Below are 22,922 nucleotides of genomic sequence, written 5' to 3' on the forward strand. Positions count from 1 at the left end.
AACTTTTCTCTAAACGTCATCGAGTTTTTTTGTCAACCTTCCTCGGGTTCGCGCGTCAAACGAAACGACGTGGTCGGCTTTCCACGATAAAATATTGGCTAGGTAGGTACTACTTTAAACAGATCATTGTCTGATAATTCGTAATCAGTTTCGTAGTATCTATCATACTCAAGCTCAAGTTTAGTGTAGTAGTGTGCTTGGTGTACTTACCGGTGGTCGCTTGTTTCAGTCGCCACTTCATCCATTCAGTATCGTAACTTTTGTGGCCCATTTACTGGATCGGTATGGCTCCTGCAGCTGCAGCGGTGAAACCACAGCCTAATGATGACCCAACAGGGATCAGGGCAGTTCTATTGGGTCCACCAGGGTCAGGCAAAGGAACTCAGGTCAGTGATAATTACAGTTTTTGACCTTTGCTCTGTTGAATGAATAACCTTCAGTCCTTACTTAATTATTAATCATAATCGGTCAGTGATGGATGGCCTCATTCTTCCTTTATCACTTAATCTGATGTGATTATTTTAAGTTAAAAATTATTATTGGAGGATGGAGGAATTTATGCATCCCTCCAGGAAAGAGGTTTGATTTTATGTAAGTGTGTGTGTGTGTGTGTGTGAAAAATATATTTTAAAAATACTATGAGAGCAATTATGTATCCTAAGACTCAAAATATGTTTCATAATAGGAGATGATGGTATTTTTTGGAAAAATCATTGTGAAGATATAAAGCTGTGCCACAGAAATTGTAAAAAAGAAATACATACATATTGTTTTTAAAGGAAATAAAACAAATTAACACCTAAAGTTTGTAGGTAGGTGTCTCAACATTATAAAATAACTATTTGTTTATATTAAAAAACAGGGTACTTACATACATTAATCATGTCTTATCCTTTGTTGATATATAATTTTAATTTCGACAGTAGTGACAGGTTGATAGCCCGTTGCCAGCCCATTGCCTACAAGAAAAATGCCAAGTTAATTAGCCTTTTGCTAAGTTGTTTTTTATATTCTCAAAGCTCTTCATGGCAAAAAGCATTATCATACACAGGTTAGCATATTTCCTTAAAAATATTCTCAAATATTTGAATATTGCAGTAAATACTAGTGCTGTGTGGTTCCCACCCAACAACAAATTTAAAAAGAATAGGACCACTCCCATCTCTTCCCCATGGATGTCATAAAAGGCTTATAAACTTGATAATCTTTTTTTTAAGGCAATGGGCTTGCAACCTGTCACTATTTTAATTTCAATTCTATCATTAAGCCAAACAGCTGAACAGGGCCTATCAGTCTTTTCAAGATTGTTGGTTCTGTCTACCCCGCAAGGGATATAGAAGTGACTGTTTGTATGTACTCTAGTAATAACTGATAAATAATGCCAAAAATTATTGAATTTAATGTTCTTCTTTCAATGTTTTCAGGCCCCACTTCTCAAACAGAAGTATTGTGTTTGCCATTTGTCAACTGGTGACATGCTTCGCGCCGAAGTGGCTTCCGGGTCTGACCTAGGCCGCCGGCTCAAGAAGGTCATGGATGAAGGGAAGCTGGTCTCTGACGAGATGGTAGTGGATATGATAGACAAGAACCTTGATCAACCGGAGTGCAAGAATGGGTTTTTGCTGGATGGCTTCCCTAGGACTGTGCCACAGGCGCAAAAGGTATATGGGATAATGTTAAGGCTTTCATCACTCAGTGTAATTATTTAAAACTTAATTTGCATGAAAAAATGTACAAAAGGCAGACTTAATGCCAATTTATTTATTTAAAATAACTTCATGTATACTCTAAATCTTAATATAATATTATTGTGTTTACTTTGATACTGATAGTTATTTAATTGTTATTTCAGTTGGATGACTTGCTGGCCAAGAGAAAAACAGAGCTAGATGCTGTCATCGAGTTTTCAATTCAAGACAGCTTGCTCGTACGAAGGATCACCGGGAGGTTGATCCATCCTTCAAGTGGGCGCAGCTACCACGAAGAGTTCCATCCGCCCAGGAAGCCCATGACTGATGACGTCACAGGCGAGCCTCTGATCAAACGGTCTGATGACAATGTTGAGGCTTTGAAGAAACGGTTAGCTACATATCATGCGCAGACTGTTCCTCTCGTAGACTACTACATGAGGAAAGGGCTCCACTACAGAGTAGATGCCTCAAAATCAGCTGAAGATGTTTTCAGTAAAATTGACAACATATTTAAAAGCCGGATTTTCGGCAGGCACCGTGCTGCTCAATAAATAGTGATCAAATAAGTTAAAAGTGTACAAATCTATTTTTTTTATATCATGTGACTGTTATTGGTTTTGCTATGCTATTGAGAAACTAGTTGTCTGTTTTAAGAGACTATTTCTTGGAATACAATGAACTGGTATTACAGTATTTTGCCGTTTTACTTTCTGAGATAATTAGTTGTTTATCAGTAATTGGAAAATATTGTTATCACCGTTGAGTGATGTTTGTGAAGGTCGCTGGCAACACGCGTTACATAATGACGCACCCAATCATCAGAAGTAATATGTGAGACATTAGCAACAAAAACAGATTTCGACTTGACGTCAATGACTAGGTAGGGAATAAGATTTGCGATTTTATAGTAATCCAGACGAGAACCTACGCTTGCGAAGCAGAAACTCCAGTATAATACCAGCCAATCATACACGTTGCACAACTATCGATATTAATTGCGAATTGTTTCGATTTTGCTTCGAATTTGCGACATAAATGTCAGGTTCATAGTTTTACAAAGTTGTGTTGAGCTTTATTCGAAGCAAACAAGTAATGTGACATCTAAAAGTTCTTTGGTTCAGCATTAGTCACATGACACATCAGACTGATCGTGATAGTATGTAATAAATTCATATATCACCACCGTACTTACAGGAAATTTAATTTGTTCAAACGTGTGGTTCCCGGCACCAATACAAAAAAGAATAGGACCACTCCATCTCTTTCCCATGGATGTCGTAAAAGCCGACTAAGGGGTAGGCTTATAAACTTGGGATTCTTCTTTTAGGCGATGGGCTAGCAACCTGTCACTATTTGAATCTCAATCCTATCTTAAAGCCAAATAGCTGAACGTGGCCTATCAGTCTTTACAAGACTGTAGGCTCTGTCTACCCCGCAAGGGATATAGACGTGATTATATGTATGTATGTATGTATGGAAATAAAAGGCGATATCTTCTATTGGGAACTTTATTTGCAGATTCTGTCTATCGAGTACAAATTAACAGTAGATCTTTTTATAAGCTCGAATAAAGGCAAAGTTATACACGTTTCACTCCAAATTAATTCTAAAGGTTTTGCAAGAAGAGATTCGATTATTATATTTGGATATATTTTCGGATTTCTGCATCATCTTTTTGACAATCATGTAATCAGATTTACTATGCTATGGGCAATTTTGATATATATGCCTTATTTTTACTATACGAGAACATCTTATTATAAAACATACATACAATCACGTCTTTATCCCCCGCGTGGTAGACAAGAGCCAACAGTCTCGTAAGACCGACAGACTACGCTTAGTTGTGCGGCTTAATGTTAGAATTGAGATTCTAATAGTGACAGATTGCTAGCCCATCGCCTAAAAGAAGAATCCCAAGCTTATTACATGGTAGAAGTGAATTTAATATTATTTTTTACAACAAATTCAGTACTTTCAACACAGTATCGAGGTAGTGAACTTGAGGTTTACAGTCTTTGTCTTAGGTTATTTGAGGTATTCCTCTTATAGGCGATGGGCTAGCAATCTGTCACTGGTTGAATCTCAATTCCACCATTAAGCCATACAGGTGAATGTGGCTTTTCAATCTTTCCAAGACTATTGGCTCTGTCTACTCCGCAAGGGGTATAGACGTAACTATATGTATGTATGAATACAGTATCGAGGTAGTGAACAAGAGGATTAGATTTATTTCTACATTGCTTACTACACTAATTTCTACACTATAGGGTGAGGTGAATAGGTAGTTGTAAAATTTAGTTAACAATAAGTTTATCAAATAACTACAGTACATAGACGAGAGATCAGGTACACAACGTGTAATATAAAATCGCACCAATTAAATATTATGTCCCTTAGCCATTAACCTTTAAGGTTGAGTTTATCTGAATTTATATCAAATAAAATAATAACAGTAAAAGAATTAATTAACTATCTTGTGATAAAAGGTAATGCTCAGATAGGCATGTGTATATTTCGCTTTATAAGTAGCCCCGAGTCACTCAATGTAACCGGTGATCTTTGAATACATGCATTCATCTAACTTTTACAATTATTTGAGGTTATAAATTTCGCATGTATAATTATAATATTCGCATTATATAAGGTGGAATCTCCATAGCTTCGGACCCCGAGTTTTAAAACCAACAAACAGCTGAGCCTACAATAAAATAAACTTTCGTTATTTTTTAATAGTGTCTGTGTGACCCAGGTGATACAGATAAGAATCTGCCTTTATAGTCGTGACGTCCAAATGTTTAATTAGTGAAAAGTAAAATGATACAAATTAATTGCATCTAATAAAATATCGATAGGTCACCTAAAATAAGTCAACTAAATGATACAAAACATGTTAGATGAGAAAAATAAAACACAAATTAATGGATTTTTTGTGTAATTGTGGTCATGTCAAAATGAACTTATTTTATACAAAATTTGATGGAAAACAATAATACACTTTATACAATGAGTAACAGGTACTGTGGAACGAGAAACGATGAAACTTACATAAACCAAAAAAAAAACATGAGATGAAAATTTATCATGATATGTTCCGTAAATGATTTGATCGATATCGATTTTTAATAACTATTTTATAATTCACGTCGACTAGCAAACGACACATAATATTCCATTGCATGCACATATAATATACATTAATACAAAGACATGCTATAAAACAGTGTACCAGCAGCATGGCACGCGCGACCCTGTTTTTATCGCGAAACTATAGCTGTCCCGTTTCACAACAAAATAAAAAAAAACAGCTATACTTTTTGGCGCTATAGAAACGGCGTCGTGCTTGCCAGGCTATGGGGGCTGTAGTTGTAATATACTTAGGTTTACTGCATTACAATAAATCCATTCATGCATGATAAAATAAGCTCATAGAGCAATAAAATTTACAAAATTTTACCACAGAATGACGAATAATCACAGGTCCCTACGCTTAATTCGAAACACCAGCAACCATTTCTTTATACAAAAACGCTTGGTTTAATCGAAAAAAAAAAACCTTTCTCCGATTTAAATTTTCTTAGATATATTAGGCTTAGTCCAACTTTTAAACTGGTAAACAAAAAATTCTCTCCCCCCCGCCCTCACTCCACTTAGGGGAAAACAAGGGGTCGGTTTTATGAATTGAGATTAACTGTAAGTGGATTCTTATGGCAAACGAAGTCGCGGGCAACACAAAGTAATCAATAAAGTTCTTTGCCAGAGCTATAAAAAAAGACCCTGACTTTCGCCCGCTTAATAACTTTTGAACGTCTGAATCCACTTTCATATCTTATCAATTAATACCTAGTTAGGTAGGTACAAAGTATATTTAAATACAATTTTACTCTATAGTTATCGATATTCGGTGAAACAAGAGGTTTTACTTGGAACTTGTATGAAAAAATGGTAACTAGTGTTTTGCCTCATTGGATAAACATTACCCACAGTATCTGTCATGGAAAATTGTGACGTGTAACATTAACACCGAAAGCACGTCCAGCATCGAAATAAATAACTATAATTAAATAATGTATGTACAAAACATGAGCAGTGGCGGCTACTCTCTCTACGCCTCTAAAGCTTTGGAGTCTTATCTACCTTAGGGCCCCTTCATACTTGGCGCCTTTCACATACCGCTACGTCGAGGCGCAGATGCTCGAAAGACGCCAAGTGTGGGGGGCTCTTAGACGTAAGCCACACAGAAAAAATTTACCAAGACGAAAAAGGGGCGCAGTCGTTTGAAGATTCTTGTTCGGTTGTGCATGCGAGTCCCAAATGTCTTTAAAATACATGTGTCAATGATGTCGATAAGGTCTGTAAGTCTGGGTGGAATAGTTCGAATCTCTATATCTCTCTGAATAGTATGTGAAAAACTTGCCCGCTGAGACTAAACTATATCGACGAACTATTGGTACATTTTTGTTTTGCAGACTGGATCCCACAGGCTTAAAGATACGGCTCACAAAACTGCATCGAAAGTGTCGAATCCTCACGCTGACCATTCGCGTTTCTCTTAAAAGGACGTAAACGACGTCCGCGCCCCGTAATAGTCTTACTTACCTTATCTATGTGGGTTCCGGATTCCGGATTATAACTTCGCAACGATAACCAGCTACATTAACACTAATTTACAATAAAGCTTTTAGACAACATTTACATACAATAACAAGATTTATTGTTCGATATGAGGGTAGATATAAGAATTCAGAGTTAAAGATAGATTTATTATTCCGAGCTGCTTAACACGGGCAAAATATGAAATCAACTGCGTAATATTGTAAATGATTTAGATTATCTAAGCATGCAACTAACAAGACAAAAAATAATTATTTATCATCGTAGAAGCAGTTATCAAACAAATAAATCAATAATTCTGGAGTTCAATTTCATAATTGGTCTCTGCTTGGAAGGTGACGGTACACATGTAACTATTATTATGCAGTTGTGATTACTTGTACACAACTAAAGAGAAACATATATCTCGTTCATTGCATTTGATTTTTTGGGTTGAACACTGGTCCTTTTGATTTGATCGTAATGATCATAAATGAATTCGTCTCTACTATCATTGTCTAAAAACTTAGTTAAAAAAAATCATTGCGTTGAAACATAAATAGTAATGTGTTTAAATTTTCATGTTATGTGTCAATCAGAATCATCATTTAATATACCCAGTTGATTGTAACAGTTTAATTTCTTACTAACACAACCTTAGAATAAGTACACTCTTCGAGTTTTCTACATAATATTATTTCAATCAACAATTTTTGTTAACAAGCGTCACTTTGTAAGGTATTATTATAATATCATCTTACGATTTGCGTTCATTGTAGATACAATAAAAAAACAAGTTACGTTCAATGGACAATAATTCCCTCACCAAGTATCAACACTTGAAGGTCCAAAGAAATGTCCAATAAGTCACGACAATAATAATAGCCCATTCTAATGGCAACACTGAATCATTAACTTGTAGAATCAATTTTATTACTGAAGTTAAGTAAACAGTTTGCGTAGTTGTAAGGATTTTAAGTTGCATTTGGATTTGCCGCACTTTAAAAGCACTGGAGTCATTCAGTCGTAACACAGGCGAGTATAAGAATATTTCCTCCGTTCGCGGCACGGGATCTGCAAGTGTAGACTGACGACAAGTTCCCCAGGGATGACGTACTGAGTGCAGCAGGAACAGGCTCTGACCGGCGCGGCCGTTGAGTGTGGTCTGAGCACGATGTGGAGGCGCTCAGTGGTCGTGCAAGCGGTCGTGCGAGCGGGACGAAGACCGAGAGGTCTTGCGCTGGTCGAGGTACGCGGCTGGCGCCCAACCTTCGCCGTTGCCACCTGAATAACCACAATTGTCATGGGTTTCAAATTGATGTGAAAAACTTCACAGCGTTCAACGCCAGATTGATTCAGATATTTTTTTCACATAAAATGAGAGTACAAAACATTAGTCAAGAGCCTGTGATCATAGGCTGTAATAAGATCAATGAAACTATCGCGCTTTATCCTTCACCGTGTGCTTTACGCGCATGTAATACACGCGCCCTAATACCATTCAGATATAATTCTGAAAAGCATATAAAGGCAAGCGAAAACAGCAAACCTACACACTAACTTGTTTTATGGCTTTTCCACTGTGTTGACATCACTAGCGGTGCGAGATGATTGAATGATAGATATTTAATGAGGTAATGGGGATCAAATGACCTTAATCGCAAGCGTCGACTTTCTCAAAGCGATTATAATGCGCGCTCCACACACTCGCAAGAAGTTCCGCGAGAAGGCAAAGACGAGAAACGTGAGTGTGGATCGTACGTGAATCGGAACCACGCTCACGTTTCTCGTGGTTTTCTCGCCCTCTCGCGATGTTTTCGCGTGAGTGTGGAGCGGGCTATCATTGGAAGCAGTACGCACCTGCAAGCCGCACGTACCACCACCCGGCACAGCCGACCTTCAGCAGCTCGGCGTGCTGCCCCTCCCGCAGCGAGACCTCGCTCGCGCCCACCGCCGTGTAGTCCGACAGCGCCACCAGGGCGCACCCCACCGCCTGCGCACCCGATGCAAACTCTTATTTACATACAGCGAATAAAATCGAGGCCCAAAGGCCGTACTGCGATCTTTGTCGGTAAAGTTGGGTAAGCGAATGAAGCCGGTTCGGGTAAATTGATACTACCCGCAAAACATGGAGTCTTTATTATTTCATTTCGTAGCGTGCGGTACTACGACGTAGCATATTACGGATGGAATTTTAAGTGCTGTTGTAGTGTTTGCTCTACGAGACTACGGCGTGGTATTTGTCTACGATTTCAGGTCAAAACCATTGTTTGAGTCTGTTCTAATGTTATAAACGTAAAAAGTTAGCTTTGGCTTAAGTATCAATTTATCTGTACCGCTGTTCGCTTTTGTTAAGATTTGTAATGTATGGTTTTGTAGTTTGAAATGTAAGTCAGCATCATTTGGTTTCTTAACAAACTTTTAAGCGTAGCGTCTCGAAATAAGTACATTCCAAAATGTTTGGGTAACAAAAGATACTTACGCTTAATTTACTTATACTTTTGTATCACAATTATTCGATTGGATAATAAAGCAAAGTATGCTTTGAAACTTTATAATGAATGAGTTTCTTTGTATTATTCTTTAAAAGGCAATGTACAAGTCGCCGAGAATCCCTACAAGATTAAAAAATATACACACACCCACAGCCACATGCGCATATACCTTTTTTAACAGTGTTAGTGAAAATTTATTTTTGTTTTAAAAAGAATATGCAATACAATCCTATAAAAAACTATTATTATTGTATATTGTTGTTAAAGTGTATGAAAAAATTAGCACGCTTCTATTTTATGACGTTTGTCTGTATTAAGTACATGTATATAAAATTCGTGGGATTCAAATTCAGTGAGTGTTTTGGTGCTTTTTTTTCAATTACTCGCAATTAGATGACAATTATTCTCGAACCATTTCGGCGATTTTGCGTTAATTCCATGCATGTTAGTGAAGCAGTTTCATATTAGTTTCTGTTCAAATGTGGTTTATACAAATAAAGTTTTCATAGGATATAATTATATTACGCATCAATTAAATTAATAGTGTACCGTACTATATATAAATACCTAATATTTCAGTATAGATTATAGGAGGTAAGTAATTTTTATTAGTTTGATACGTCTTTGTGTTCATGAAGTGTCCAATAAAATGATAACACAGCAACAAAATGAATTATTGTTGTTACTTAACGTAAGTAAAATATTGGAAAACGGCTACATTAAACAAACTTTTTATTTTTAACCGCTTACGGTTTAGAATAAAAGATTCTCAGATTGAACTTTCGAAAATAAATATTAATTATTACGGAATAATTGTCGCTGTGTTACAATTATAATAGAATCAACACCCAAAAAGCGGTTCATCCAGGCTGTGGTTTGTGAATGAGTAAGCTGATGCTGTGCGGAGCTGTGCTGTAGCTATCACTCTTGTTGTCTTCTGCTTCGTCAGTTAAAATAATATAATACATATAAAATACCAAGAAAATATATCTAAACGGTTTCATTAATATCGAGTTTGCATTAGAAGTTGTTTATTCAGACTAAGTACATATGTAGGTTGATATTGTACTTTACGTAAAACAGTGTTCTGTGACCAAACGGATAGATACTTATTTAGTATATGAAAAATAATAAAAATGAAAATAATTGACATTAACGGATGCACAGATACACATAATCGAAGCAAGCGCATAAGAAAAATAAAAGAAGCACACTGACTGGTTCACATACAAACAAAACATGACTTACACGATAGTTAAAGTTCGGCAAATACAACTGAAATATCCACGTTCCGTGTCTAATTCTTTGGTTAGGTAACACTTTGGATAGTAAGTCAGTCTCTTTTCATCATATTTACAAAACCTCTACGGGTTGGTTAAGGTATTTATCAGTACTGTGATACGTAAAACGTGGAGGTGGCTTGCGTGGAGCCCGATACAGAAAAGAATTGTACCATTCTGTGTATGGTACCGTTGAGACCCACGGCCTCCGTCACCTGTTGAACAACACAACTTGAGACAAAGAGACCACTGCAGCGACACTCACATTTTTATGAAAGACTCATCACAATTTCTATATAACATAGTCAGAAATATACACCTCACTACATCGTAATCTGGTTAAATGAGGTGCGTCGTTTGTGCGAAACTATTTTCAAAATTTCCGTGCCAGTGTTGAAATTATGGAAAATTTAAAAGGAACCAATAAAGCATGATGGGGTGGATTCGCTAAATTAATTTAGGCGGTGACGGCGTGATTCGGACTCGGGAAAGACGTCAACATCACGGGACGGAGAGTTTGTAGCATCTTTTTCGACTACAACTAATAAAAATTTACTGCAAACTCTCCGTTAGATATATGATTACTACCACCGTTTCTCGATCAATATACATCTTGGGTACATTTCAATGTTATTTTTTCGAGGAAGCGTTATGTGCATCGGGTTGCCAGCTTTGACCATGCGCTACCCGTGACAGTCAGCCCACATTCCTTTAATAATACACTTTACACTTACATAGAGAGTGGGTTTCACTTCACTCAACACTGCAAACCCAAAATTAGTCGGCATTAGATACCCGGAATAAAGCAAAGCTACCTCTTCGGGGACCAGGATCACCCTTGTTAGTTTTATACCATCAGTTACAGAATACACAATGACTAAAACAGTTTCATTTTGCAGGGGACTACAAGTAGCAATTAATATGGGGCTATTTAATTTACAGTCATAAACAAAATTTCAAACAACAAATATATCATCCCACATTTATTTTGACGATAACATAATTTACAAACCCATATTAAATTTTACAGCCAAATAGACGTTATTCACAATAACACATGATATACAAGTTTTGTTATAATATTTATTACAGTTATTATACACAAGAAAGAAGTAGGACACCACCAACAGGGAATCACCAATCAATTTTTTTTTTCGCGTTCTAAAAATTATTTGTAAAAAAATTTACAACAAAAGTACCTTCAAAGATATGAACCACGAAATATTGGTTTGAAAACTTTCAATAAGCTAAATATTAGTCGTTGGTGTCTAAGGTGTAATTATTAAAAGGTCCACAGCGCCGTGTCAGCGTTTGTAGCCACGGCGTAGCGGCTTCTTTGTAACGTCGATTTGGCGGCAAAAGCCTGACACGTCTAGAGGGCTTCTCCATAAACGTTGTCAAGGAATACCTATGTCATGTCATACCTGTTCTTACACATTATCTTATAAGTGATGGAAAAAGAGACATTGTAAAACAAAATAACATGTCAACGTTTGTAAATAAGAGGGGGGAGAACATTTATGGGACAAATTACACAGGTTTAGCCAGACAAGTTCTTATCATGCCACACCGCACTTATTTTATCTCTAACGTTTCGAACGATCATTGTAACACGATTTCAAACGTCCGAGATAAAACAAAGGTACGTTACGTGCGCGTCTAATACCTGTATTATACATACATACATACATATGGTCACATCTATATCCCTTTTGGGGTAGAGAGCCAAGTCTTGAAATACCTGTATATTATATACAAATAATGCGTAAGCAGTGGTACGTACCGGCGCGTGGTCCGTGTCGTCGTCGTCGTCGTCGGAGGGGTCGGTGGACCAGCACGGCTCGTCGCCCGCCTCCACGGACGCGGCGCGCGGCGCGGGCGCGGCCAGCGGCGCGCGCGCCGGCGCGACGCCCGGGGCCACGTCCCACGAGTTAGTTTGGATTAGGGTCCTGGAAATGTTGTGGGTTTACTTTTGGATGTTGCTGTTCACGAAATTCTTTTTATTTCATTGGATGATATTAAGTATATTGCCATATTGAAAGTGATTTTTTAAATAGATACAGTTGATACAGTTTGATAATTAAATATACCAATACAACTACTTTTCCAACAATACTCGTCGCTAACGGCACTCAATTTCTATAGAATACACGTTATAGATATTATACAGGTGACATTTAAAACAACTGCATCTTTTTAAAGATAGACTATACCCATGCTTCTGAGCCGTTTGAGCCTATTTTTATTTAAATTAAACGTCATCATTTTCACATTTAAAAAACCCTCATAAACTACGTCACACGCTTTATTAAAAACCAATACTACAAAAAGAAATTAAAACTAAACATGTACATAAATGTCTGAAAAATAAATTATTTTTCTAGTATCAAGATCAAGTAAAGTACAGAGTTGTCGAGATCGCTCAGCTGAATGAATTGTGTCGTTGACCTCTGAATCTTACGCGTCGCTTTTCCGCCGGCCGGGGTGATATGACGTAAGTATTTAGAATCGTGGATTTTGATACTTTTATTTTTTTTTAGTACTTTCTTAAATATGAACCGATATTATTCTTTTAACGTTTTTAAATATCCTTTAGATGAGTACACTTAACAGTCAAATTTATGCAGTTGAATTAAAAGTCACCCTGTATAGTTTTATTTATTGTGTTAAATTAGTAACTTTAAATGAGACTGACCGCAGTCAAACTGTGAAAACAGTTTTGCGGCATATTGTTTAAGTTCATAATGAATATTGTGTAATAAATAAATAATAATTATAAACATCATTCTCCTTATTATACGCCACGTCTTAAAATTTAATCGCCATGACAAGTGAACAGTTTGCGATCACCGTTTACGTTTACTATTCAAATTTGTATCAAAGTTTAATGACCTATCTAACTACCAATTTTACTCCAGTAATATTAACTCTTACAGTAGAAAATAAAAATATAATCTTTTAATAGGTACCTGTGCTGAGCTCCGTATTGTCGTACTCTCTCCCCTTTCAACTCCTTCAGTTGATCGAGCAGCACTCTCTTTATGCGGTCCACCCACGCTCGCTTTATCTCCACCGTGGGCGCTATTATCGTGTGGACCTCCTGCCTGCCTTGTCTCCACACTTCGAATTTCCGAGGATCGCCTTTTACTGATTCTGTTAATCCTATTTGTGACATCTGTAAAATGATAATTTGTGAGTAACTATTAAACACATATATACTTAATACGATCGTATAGAATTGTTACCAAAAAATGTGTGGTGTTAAATTTGGATAGGGAATAATAATTAGGCTCTCTACAATCATCGAAGTCATATAAAAGACACCATCATAGATTTTGCATGATAAATTATAATTTTCGACACAGGTGAATTAGATAATGTCATAGTTCTTAAAATTCTCATCAGCTTGGTGGAAGCGTAGAAGACATATGAGTAAATTTCATCATCTTTCCATGTGCTAAGAAATTAAATTTATTTATTTAAACTTCATTGCAAAAAATACAAATGTATAGCACAATTGGCGGACTTAATGCTAAAAGCATTATCTACCAGTCCACTACTGGGTCTCACAGAAAACATTATGTGGGGTCAAACTAAATAAATATATTTATACCTACACAAAATATAAAATCAAATAATAAACATACATAAAAACTACAATAAATAAACAATACACATTTACGTTTCACAATACCTGGAGATCATGTTTAAAGTGATAAGTCGCCTTATTATGGCTGTTCTTCGTCGCTGGCTTGCAGAAAAGCATGGCTTTCTCATACAGGAATATATGGCGGCGTCGCGGCCTTATCCTAAGTCTGAGATCTCTCTTGTTTTCTGACACCACCAGGAAGGAACCTTGCATTAGAAGCTCCCCTTGCTGACTGAGATCCACCTGCAAAATATTTGATAATCATGTCAGTTAGGTGAATATTTTTGGTAAGTAAAATCTATTGTTGATGTACTCAAAAAAAAATTTTTTAAAAATAAGGATGCTAAAATCCTGGTTTAATTTTTATTGATAAAAAGTAGATGCTTCATTCCATAAGCAATCACATATAAAAAAAATGCTTTCCGATAATGCCTCCACTACTAACACCAAAACTTCCTTTCCGGTTATTTCGACTTATTCATTCATTAGATCTGGTCTTTATCCCATGCGGGGTAGACAGAGCCAGCTGTCTTAAAAGACTGGTAGGCCACGTTCAGCTTTATGATATAATTGAGGTTTAAATAGTGACAGGTTGCTAGCCCATCGGCTAAAAAAGGATCTCAAATGCATAAGCCTATCCCTTAGTCGCCTTTTACGAATTCCGTAAGAACGAGATAGAGTGGTCCTATTCATTTTTATATAAGTGCCGGAAACGACACAACATCATTTCGACCTCGTTATAGTTATAAACATATTAGGGATTGTGGAAACTTAAAAGATTTTGTCTCTGGTTAGCCCAACGGGAAAGAGATGATATACAAACATGAAAACTGACCGGGACGCCCGTGATGGCGATCTGGTGCATGGAGTCGTTGACGCACTTCAGCACGACCAGCATGCAGTCCAGCGCCTGCTGCAGACCCGTCGTCATCGAGTGGTTGCACTCGCTGTAGCGGATCAGGTCCTGGATGATGGTAAGTCCAAAATATGGTTAAAATTATATGGTGTATTCATTATTTTCTTTTATTTTCCGAACGTATGACTGGAGGTTGATTTTGATGCACATTTGAAAACAGACTAGCTATCAGCCCTTGTTCAATTAAAAAAAAACAATTATTCAATAATTTTGGGATACCCAGGGCTGAGGGTAACTGACAAAACGCTAAGATGAGACAGAGAAAGATACCTTACTAATTCTACAAATAACAACGAAACGAAGGGCTAGATTATTTTCACATATCATTATTATTTAGAAAAATAGATTACCTTTATGTTTTAGGGAACGTGGTTAGTAGAAAGTTCTGCGGACCCCTTCAGAAAAAAGGTTTGATTATACATGTACGTACGTTTATTACATTTTACCTTCAGTAAAAGCTGATATTTTGTGATCCTCTGCACTGGTTTCAGGAGATAAGCGGCCAAAGGCAATTTGTGTCCAAGTCGTAGTTGGCAGGCTTGCAGGAACAGATGCGTGTCGACCAGGGTCTCTCTGAGCCGCTCCGAGCGAGGAATGTTCTGGCAGTAGTAGCTGTATAGGCGGAAAAACGTCTCCCTCTGGAATACAAGTTATGAATTCATTATAATTTAGAAAACATAAAAAATTCGCATCATGTCACATTATAAAAAAAAAAAATCAGCCAAGGAGAGTCCTTGCTGGCTTAAAATAGCTGCAAATCTAGGAAATTAACTATTGTTCTTTATTGGCGGCTAAAATCGCGAGTATAAGCATACAAACAGTCGAACACAATTAGTCAATCTCAACCTATAAAACACCAACCTTTTCAACAAAACAAAGAGCGACGAGCTCCGTCGCCGAGATGGACCGCTCCAGATCCTTGAGGAACACGTCCTGGTGGAATGTGAACAGTTCGTGAAGGTTCCCGAACAGCACGTCTGACTGCCCCACCAGTGCCGATGGCAGGAGGTGCTGGTTCTCCGGCTTCTCTATCTCTTCTTTGTAGCCCTGAAACAATTAGGTACATAATGGAATTTGGCATATTTTACCGAGTAAAAATCAGCCTTTAAAGAAATATTAAGAAAGAAAAGTGAGCCTTTTGATATGGCACAATTTATGTTTATGATAGGCAGAAGATTAATTTTTACTGTTTTGTCTGTTTTTATGGCATAGATGAATTATTTCGTATCATTTTCTGAACGTAAAATAATGGCAGATTTGTGTGCTGCCTATTTGAATGAACAACAACTTCTTTATTACCGAGTTAAGCATAGAAGAGCAATAGCTAACTGCATCGCACCAGTCCTGAAGCCGTCTATCGTAATCTTCATAGATAGCTTCCAAACATTCGCACTCCGACGGCGTCAGGGTATTCTTCCAAAACTGTGACTTTGTCTTCCATTTCTGCAACGTTGATGTCCAATTGCTGAACGTATGATTTCTATGCAAACTTTGAGTTTTCCTCTCATCCTGATTTACAGTTTGATATCGACTGCAGTCACGTGAATATGTATTACTTTTACTAGGAGTTTTGTTACACTTGTTTGGTTTCCTATAGGAAAGGGTGGAACGCAAACTTCTCACGAAACTGTCAGTGTTGCTCTTTCGACGCATGGCAGAACTTTTCTTACTACAGTGTGATACAGAAGAGTAATGATCTTGTATGGTGTGATTCCACTCCTTCATTATTCTTTTGTAATCCTTAAGAATAGTTGTAAGAATGTCTCCAGACTGCGGGCTGCTCTGCATAGTGTCACGTAATTCTGTGCAGCTTGAAGACTGCAGTTGTGAATCTTTGGTGTGTGTAGTATCGCTCATGAACTCGGAGAAAGAAAGTTGTGCATCAGGATCAAGACAGCCATATATTGGATTGCGAACATATTCTGGAGCGTCCAGTACCGTTGCAGCAGTAGTGAGTGATTCACCAGTGGTGTCTTCTGACGCCGTAACAATATCGGAATCGGGTAAATACACTATTTTCTCTTCGTTGCTCTGTGAATATTCATAACCAGGCAGCGGCTTACCGTAGAAAAAGTTTCCAATGAACGGTTCCGTATTCACGGGTTTGATGTTGACGCATTTAACACGGGTGTTTTTACCAACATCACTCGCGGACTTCTTGCACTTTTTGAGGACACCGTTTTTGTCTCTCTCGAACAGCGAGAGTTGATTGGCGTAATCACTGAACAGGGTGGAATCCGATGCGGCTCTCGTGAGCCGCTTCTTGCTCCGCGTTGTGAGATTATCATTTTTCTTGTAATACCAGGAATATGAGGTGCCGACACTTAGATTCGCGGAAGACTTATGGAGGTCGTACTTTCCATACTTCATATTGAAGTTAACTGGAAGTGTGCCTACAGCGGACTGCACTCAACTACTACTCACTACGTTCCGCTCTGCAGCAGTGCATGCGCATGCTTGCGTGTTGCACCGTATGCACTAGATCCGCAACGGCTTGCCTTATGCGTGGATTGAAGGCGACTATCATGGACTACATAGCAATGGCACATTTAATTTATAGAGCGAGTAATGAAGGAGATATCGTGGTGGTGTTACGACTAATCAACTAAACAATCGGAAAGTTTATCGATGAATTAACAATAATTTCACATTCATTGAACAATAATATTTGCAAAAGTGCCTGCACTGTGCTACGAGCTTTAAAAAAATTAATGTTATTAATTAATAAATTAATGTTATTAAAAAATAAAAACCAGCACACACAGATTTGAATGTTTACTTCTAAATCTTCTGGTAGGTAGTGACTTTGTGTGCCGCGGGCCGTGGGGCCGCATACGTTTCACTTATTTGCAAGTAAAATAGGAATGATTGTATAATTTCTAGTAGGTATGATATACTCGATGGGTCAAAAATTGACGTTGCTAATATATATCAAAGACAGGAACAGATCTTGGCATTACCATTACATTTTCGTCAATGCAAAAAGAAAGTTTTTTATTGAGCTTTCGATTCCAAACATCGTGTGCCTTAATACCATAATTCACAAAAGTTAACCGCAATTCGACCCAGAAATCGGAAGTTTTTAATGACTAACGTTTTATATCTTACAAAAATAACTGCGTAAATTGCTGCAGTAATGTAATGGTATTTATAGCGATATCGGTCCTGAAATGCAGTGTACTCGTATTTATAGCAACTAATGTTGGTAATCTAACTTAATACTTTTAAGACATTTTGCTTTTCCTTTTATCTTGATTATCGTGGTAGAAGACGGCGAGAAATGGAGTAAAAATAGTGACCAGAAGGCAAGATCCAATTCGGATCGCTGCGATCCAAATAATTAGTTGATGTTTTGTCATCAATAGTATTCATTTTGATCTTAAAATAAAATTAATAATACTCATCATGTCCAGTGCCGTGTGGTTCCCGGCACCAATACAAAAAAGAATAGGACCACTCCATCTCTTTCCCATGGATGTCGTAAAAGGCGACTAAGGGATAGGCTTACAAACTTGAGATTCTTTTTTAGGCGATAGGCTAGCAACTTGTCACTATTCGAATCTCAATTCTATCTTAAAGCCAAATAGCTGAACGTGGCCTATCAGTCCGCTCAGGACTGTTGGCTCTGTCTACCCCGCAAGGGATATAGACGTGATTATATGTATGTATGTATGTCATCATGTCCATAAACCTTTTTTCCGGTTGCGTCCTTTCTAAAAATCCAGGGTCTCCTTTTATCGGTGGTCTAGACGTGGATCAAAATTTCTTAGTAAGTAAATAATATCACGAATACGGCTGGGCTTCTTTGGTAAGAGAATCAAACAGATTAGTAGTGTCATAATGTAGTACAATAGAAACTTACGGTGAGGATGGAGCCTAGCTCCTGAACGTACACCCTCTCAGTCTGCAATAGTTCGGCTAGCACATGGCCGCGTCTAGACCGCTGCGCCTCCGCGTCTTCGCTTGAACTCTCCGACCCGCCCGATGTTTCCATCTGACAACAAATGAGAATTTATTTATAAACTGTTTCATCAAAAGTAATGATGCAAATGCTGATGAGACCTATTGGATATTCGCAGGTACGGTAATTGAAATAAAACTTGAATACCGATTTTTTTTGAAGATAGATATAAAAAGAGGAAAAAAGGCGACCTCGGTTTTTTCTCCTAAGGTAAGGATTTAAGCGAGATTAACATCTGGAAGAAGTAAAGAAAGAAAATTATACATTCAGGTACCTGTTTATCTTTGTTTACAAATTTGATTGTGGCACACAACTCTTAGTTTCTGCAAATTTCGTCTGTTTACCATTTTCTTATTATGGTTAAGATATTAAATACATATTACAGATTTTTGTATATTGGGTTGGATTTGGATTCAAGTTATATTTATTTTGAAATATATTTTGATAAATTTTTCATTGACTTTTAATCAGCGATGAAAGCTAGCGATGAAAGGCAAGATTGTGGCATTATTTTTTTAGAGCAAAGGTAATCTGTAGTCCCCAAGTGGTTCCGTAATGAGAATAATATAATTGTAAAAAGGCTTAACAAGATTGTCTTTATTGTTAGTTACGAAATAACAAGATAAACTAAATAGCAGCTCAAACTACTAAATTTCTTTTTGTTTCTTTCAAAGGATGCTTTGTAATTTTGCGTAATATCTAATACGTTTGCAATACTCGGATATGTAACTTTTTTGTGAGGTTTTTTGTGTGAAGTTTCAACATAAAAAGAGTATTATCCTAATCCTAATATCTAACCGTTGTCTAACAAAAAATTAACACACTGAACCTTCTTTTTCAGCTCTGGTTCATCCATTGTTATAATTATTTGAATAATGTTTAACATCGTTATGCGCCATTTGGCTTTGTAATTTATAGCTAGTCTACCTTTAGGGCTAACGTTTCGGTCCATTTCATTTACCATTTACAATTTCCAAAAACACAAATGAAGGAATAGTTGTTCGTCTGGCCTGTTTATTTTACTTCAAGTCAGTGAAGCTTCTCTGGGTATTATTATCATGTGTATAGAGGATGTCCTTCGAGCTCCCCTCTTGAAACAAGCCAGGTGACGATAAGTCGTTAGCACGTGGTTTCAGATCCTTTCACTTCCTTTGCCTAGGTATATTAAATCATAGTAATGGTGGAATGTAGAAAGGTGAGATAACATGTCTTAAAATTCTTTACAGTATTAACAATGATAATTAAATTTCTATGGTAGAAATATGGTGTAACTTCAGGATCAGTAATTATGTGAACTTCTTTCAAATTAAATGGTATTTAGACATTACTATTGGAGTTACTACCATCGTAATTTTACAATTTTAAATCTTTATAATCATTAACTGAACGATTAATACACCTGAAGGTTCTTGTTAACCCTAATATTATTATTAAATGCTCGTTTGTTTAACAAGTGATGATTTTTTTTGGTAAGATAGCATAGTATAGGCCCTTTGGGTTAATGCGGTCAATCAGTGTTTTGTTTACTTTGCCTATAGCTAACGTGCTGTTGTGGTCATAGTTTAACATTAGTAAACATGGGCTAGTAATGCTATCAACGTGTAAATAAATAGTTTCATATTTATCTCTGTAATAATGAATATTAAAAAATTAAAATCTAAGAATATTAATATTATTAATACTAATATACTAGAGTTAGTAACCTCTGTCTCTGTCAGTTAGTCCGTTTCCGCCAATTTCTCATTAACCTAGCAACGGATGTTAACACTGGTAGGTATCCACCTTACCTACTACTAGCAATATTATCATCGTTTTTTTAATTTAAAAACATAGCCGACAAATAAATGTACTACGTTAATAATTATCTAAAACTCACAGGTTTATGTTGCTCCGAGAAATCCTTAACAATTTTATATCCAGTTTTGAGCACCACGTTGAGCGTATCCATATTTATCATAAACAATTCACACCAATGCACAACCGTTCCAGATATTTTGAGGGAGCAAACGGGCACATGCTGGAGGCAAGAATAAGGAACTGCGGCGTCGGGTCGGGACGCCGCGGGAATACGTTGGGGTAAAAAAACTCGCTTGTTGCCTTTAGTGCAGTGAAATCGCCGCGACTGTTGCTCTACTTTTGACAAAGGGTCTCGAGCTTGTCTCGAGACGAGCGCTCGATTTGAGACCGACAAGACAACAGTGACAACTGATAATTTGATTTAAGAAAATAAACAAAGTAGAGCGCTTATAAAATTGATTTTGATTGGATTGTTTAACGATTTGTAATGTTTGCTTTGGAAGTGACTGCAATTTGAATCAAATATATTTTATACATTTTCTTAGCACATTCATTCTTAAGAGATCATATGCACCTGTGTGTCGCCTCCGATATGACACTAACAGAGGCATCATACGTATCCTTATAATCTTTTTCTACTGTGTTTAAAATTTATTATTCATTTACCGATTATGAAATGAAACTTCAGCTACATGTAATGCCTACTTACGCTATTGTACGGATTATCTCACACAGGAAAGTGAGTAACAATTACGAGGTCATTTCGATAAATAACTTTTGCATGTATTTATTAATTACTTATTCATACACTTACATAGGGTTACTTCCTCACTTTTTTAAAGTAACTACTTTTTAACCTTTACAAAAAATATTAAGTAATCGCTTTTGCGATAAAACTATTTTTTTAAATAATTATTGAAATAGAGCATACATAGAACATAACTAATAATAAATTTCGTAAAGTGCAAGCGAGCAGTTTTAAGTTTGCAACCGTCATCAGGTGTTCAGTTTCTGGTATATGAAGCACTTGATTTTTTTGCATTATCAGCGTTAATTCTATAGCTGACATAGAACTACACTAGGTTGAAATTGTGTACTATGTTGTTAGTTCATCTAGATACTTGCAAACCATAAAAGATTATTATTTAAGAATAATTATATAGAACCATTAAAGAATATGGCACTCACATAGTTGCTATAACAATAATTAATTTGGATTAAAAACTAAAAAAAGTATTATCACACCAAGTTTGGTTGCAATTGTTTTTTAATTAATAAGTAAAAGTAAATCTTACATTCAAATTTTATAAAAAGAACAGAAATGACTCGGTACCCCGATTTAAAAGTAGAGCAACACATCTGCCCGTTGCATGAGTTTAAGGACTTTCGTTATACTATTCAAAGGTATTGATCTCACGGTATGGCCGGGTCTCATTGTATTTTTTCACATATACTCCCGAAACATCTGTGGAGCCTTCCATTGTTTTGCTTTGAAGACACGAAGCACGTGCTATGCTAACATTGTGGGAATATAATTTTCGTGAAATTTTATTCCAAAAAAATAAATACTGATTCATTTTCACCATCAGAAAGAATTACATATAAAATTGAAAATTTTATCTAAACATAATATGTAGGTAATACGGACTTAGTTATTTTTTCAATTTGTTATATTATAAGTATGTATATATACTATTATTCTTAAGGTATGGTTTAAGAGCTATTTACGAAGTGATACAATTTATGTTCTACTTTTATAACTTCTGCCTATAAGAAAAACGATACAGTTTCATTATTGCGCCGTATGATTCTGCATCTATTATTAATAAATAATTGGTTTAACATTATTGTACTTTAAGTGCCCGTAATATTCGTAAACTTACAAGCTATTGCAACTATATCAAGTATCGTTTAAGCCACTTTGTTCTTAAAAACAACTTAAGTTTCCAAAAGCTGTTTAAACAAAAGCTTCAAAACTTCTTTTTTTTTTAAACATACTTGCATTTTAACACGTACACGTTCGTTTACTTGTAAAAGAGGTTCCCGTACATAAATTATAGGTCGTATTGTGTATTGTTTGGTTACAAGTAGTTGTAAATTAGTTTATTTGTGTAATTATATTGTTGTGTTTTCAACTCCCGTATGGTCCCTGCGTTTTAGAATAGGACCACTCCATAATTTTGCTAAAAAACTTGGGATTCTTCTTGTCGGCGTCAGGCTAGCAACTTGTCATTATTTGTTGTCACTATTTTCATACAGCTGAATGTAGCCTTCCATTCTTTTCAAGACTTTTCGCTTTGTCTATCCCGCAAGGGATATAGACGTGACTATATGAATGTTTTCCGATTAATGCAAATAGGATGAAAGTGTTTAACCTTACTTAGCTCACTTAGACTATTCAATTTTTTCTACACAATTTAACTGTCTATAAAAATAGTTTTAAAGCTATTATTTAAATTGAACTGATTTGTTTTAGGTTCAATCCAGTTTTGAGCAGATAAGTGTAAAACCAAAATGAAATCCATCCTGTGTCTACATTA

The 22,922-nt window shown here is 36.4% G+C and overlaps 2 protein-coding genes across 8 annotated transcripts in view; one reads left to right on the forward strand and one right to left on the reverse strand.

Moving 5' to 3' along the window:
• The first annotated feature begins 23 nt into the window (after positions 1 to 23).
• LOC106133491 (adenylate kinase) lies at positions 24 to 2,384 on the forward strand. Of its 2 annotated transcripts, XM_013333228.2 has the most exons (4): positions 24 to 102; positions 230 to 386; positions 1,425 to 1,661; positions 1,853 to 2,384. In XM_013333228.2, exons 2-4 carry the CDS (start codon positions 285 to 287, stop codon positions 2,240 to 2,242), a joined length of 729 nt encoding a protein of 242 aa, XP_013188682.1. In that variant the 5' UTR covers positions 24 to 102; positions 230 to 284; the 3' UTR covers positions 2,243 to 2,384. The 2 variants fall into 2 exon arrangements, with proteins under 2 accessions (XP_013188682.1, XP_013188681.1); XM_013333227.2 differs by lacking the exon at positions 24 to 102 and having other exon boundaries at positions 147 to 386.
• An 851-nt stretch (positions 2,385 to 3,235) lies between these two features.
• The window catches only part of LOC106133489 (guanine nucleotide exchange factor DBS), a 95,388-nt gene continuing 75,701 nt past the window's right edge, over positions 3,236 to 22,922 (reverse strand). For 3 of the 6 annotated variants that reach the window (XM_013333224.2, XM_013333223.2, XM_013333225.2), the window contains exons 12-20: positions 18,487 to 18,618; positions 15,486 to 15,671; positions 15,071 to 15,262; positions 14,544 to 14,672; positions 13,754 to 13,951; positions 13,029 to 13,234; positions 11,843 to 12,008; positions 8,145 to 8,277; positions 3,237 to 7,568 (exon numbers count right to left, since the gene is read on the reverse strand). In XM_013333224.2, coding sequence (XP_013188678.2) covers positions 7,471 to 7,568; positions 8,145 to 8,277; positions 11,843 to 12,008; positions 13,029 to 13,234; positions 13,754 to 13,951; positions 14,544 to 14,672; positions 15,071 to 15,262; positions 15,486 to 15,671; positions 18,487 to 18,618 — 1,440 coding nt within the window. In that variant the 3' untranslated portion in view covers positions 3,237 to 7,470. Of the gene's footprint in view, positions 7,569 to 8,144; positions 8,278 to 10,027; positions 10,275 to 11,842; positions 12,009 to 13,028; positions 13,235 to 13,753; positions 13,952 to 14,543; positions 14,673 to 15,070; positions 15,263 to 15,485; positions 15,672 to 18,486; positions 18,619 to 22,922 lie in introns of those variants that run through there. The other 3 variants (XM_013333222.2, XM_060952595.1, XR_009657472.1) reach the window with 2 other exon arrangements.

This window comes from Amyelois transitella, chromosome 3, assembly GCF_032362555.1.
Source record: "Amyelois transitella isolate CPQ chromosome 3, ilAmyTran1.1, whole genome shotgun sequence".
In the NCBI taxonomy this organism is placed as follows: domain Eukaryota; kingdom Metazoa; phylum Arthropoda; class Insecta; order Lepidoptera; family Pyralidae; genus Amyelois; species Amyelois transitella.

Coding starts and splice junctions, on each gene's coding strand:
- LOC106133491 (XM_013333228.2), top strand. CDS start 285: ATGGCTCCTGCAGCTGCAGCGGTGAAACCACAGCCTAATGATGACCCA. Junction 387..1,424: donor GGTCAGGCAAAGGAACTCAG/GTCAGTGATAAT, acceptor CAATGTTTTCAG/GCCCCACTTCTCAAACAGAA. Junction 1,662..1,852: donor CTGTGCCACAGGCGCAAAAG/GTATATGGGATA, acceptor TTGTTATTTCAG/TTGGATGACTTGCTGGCCAA.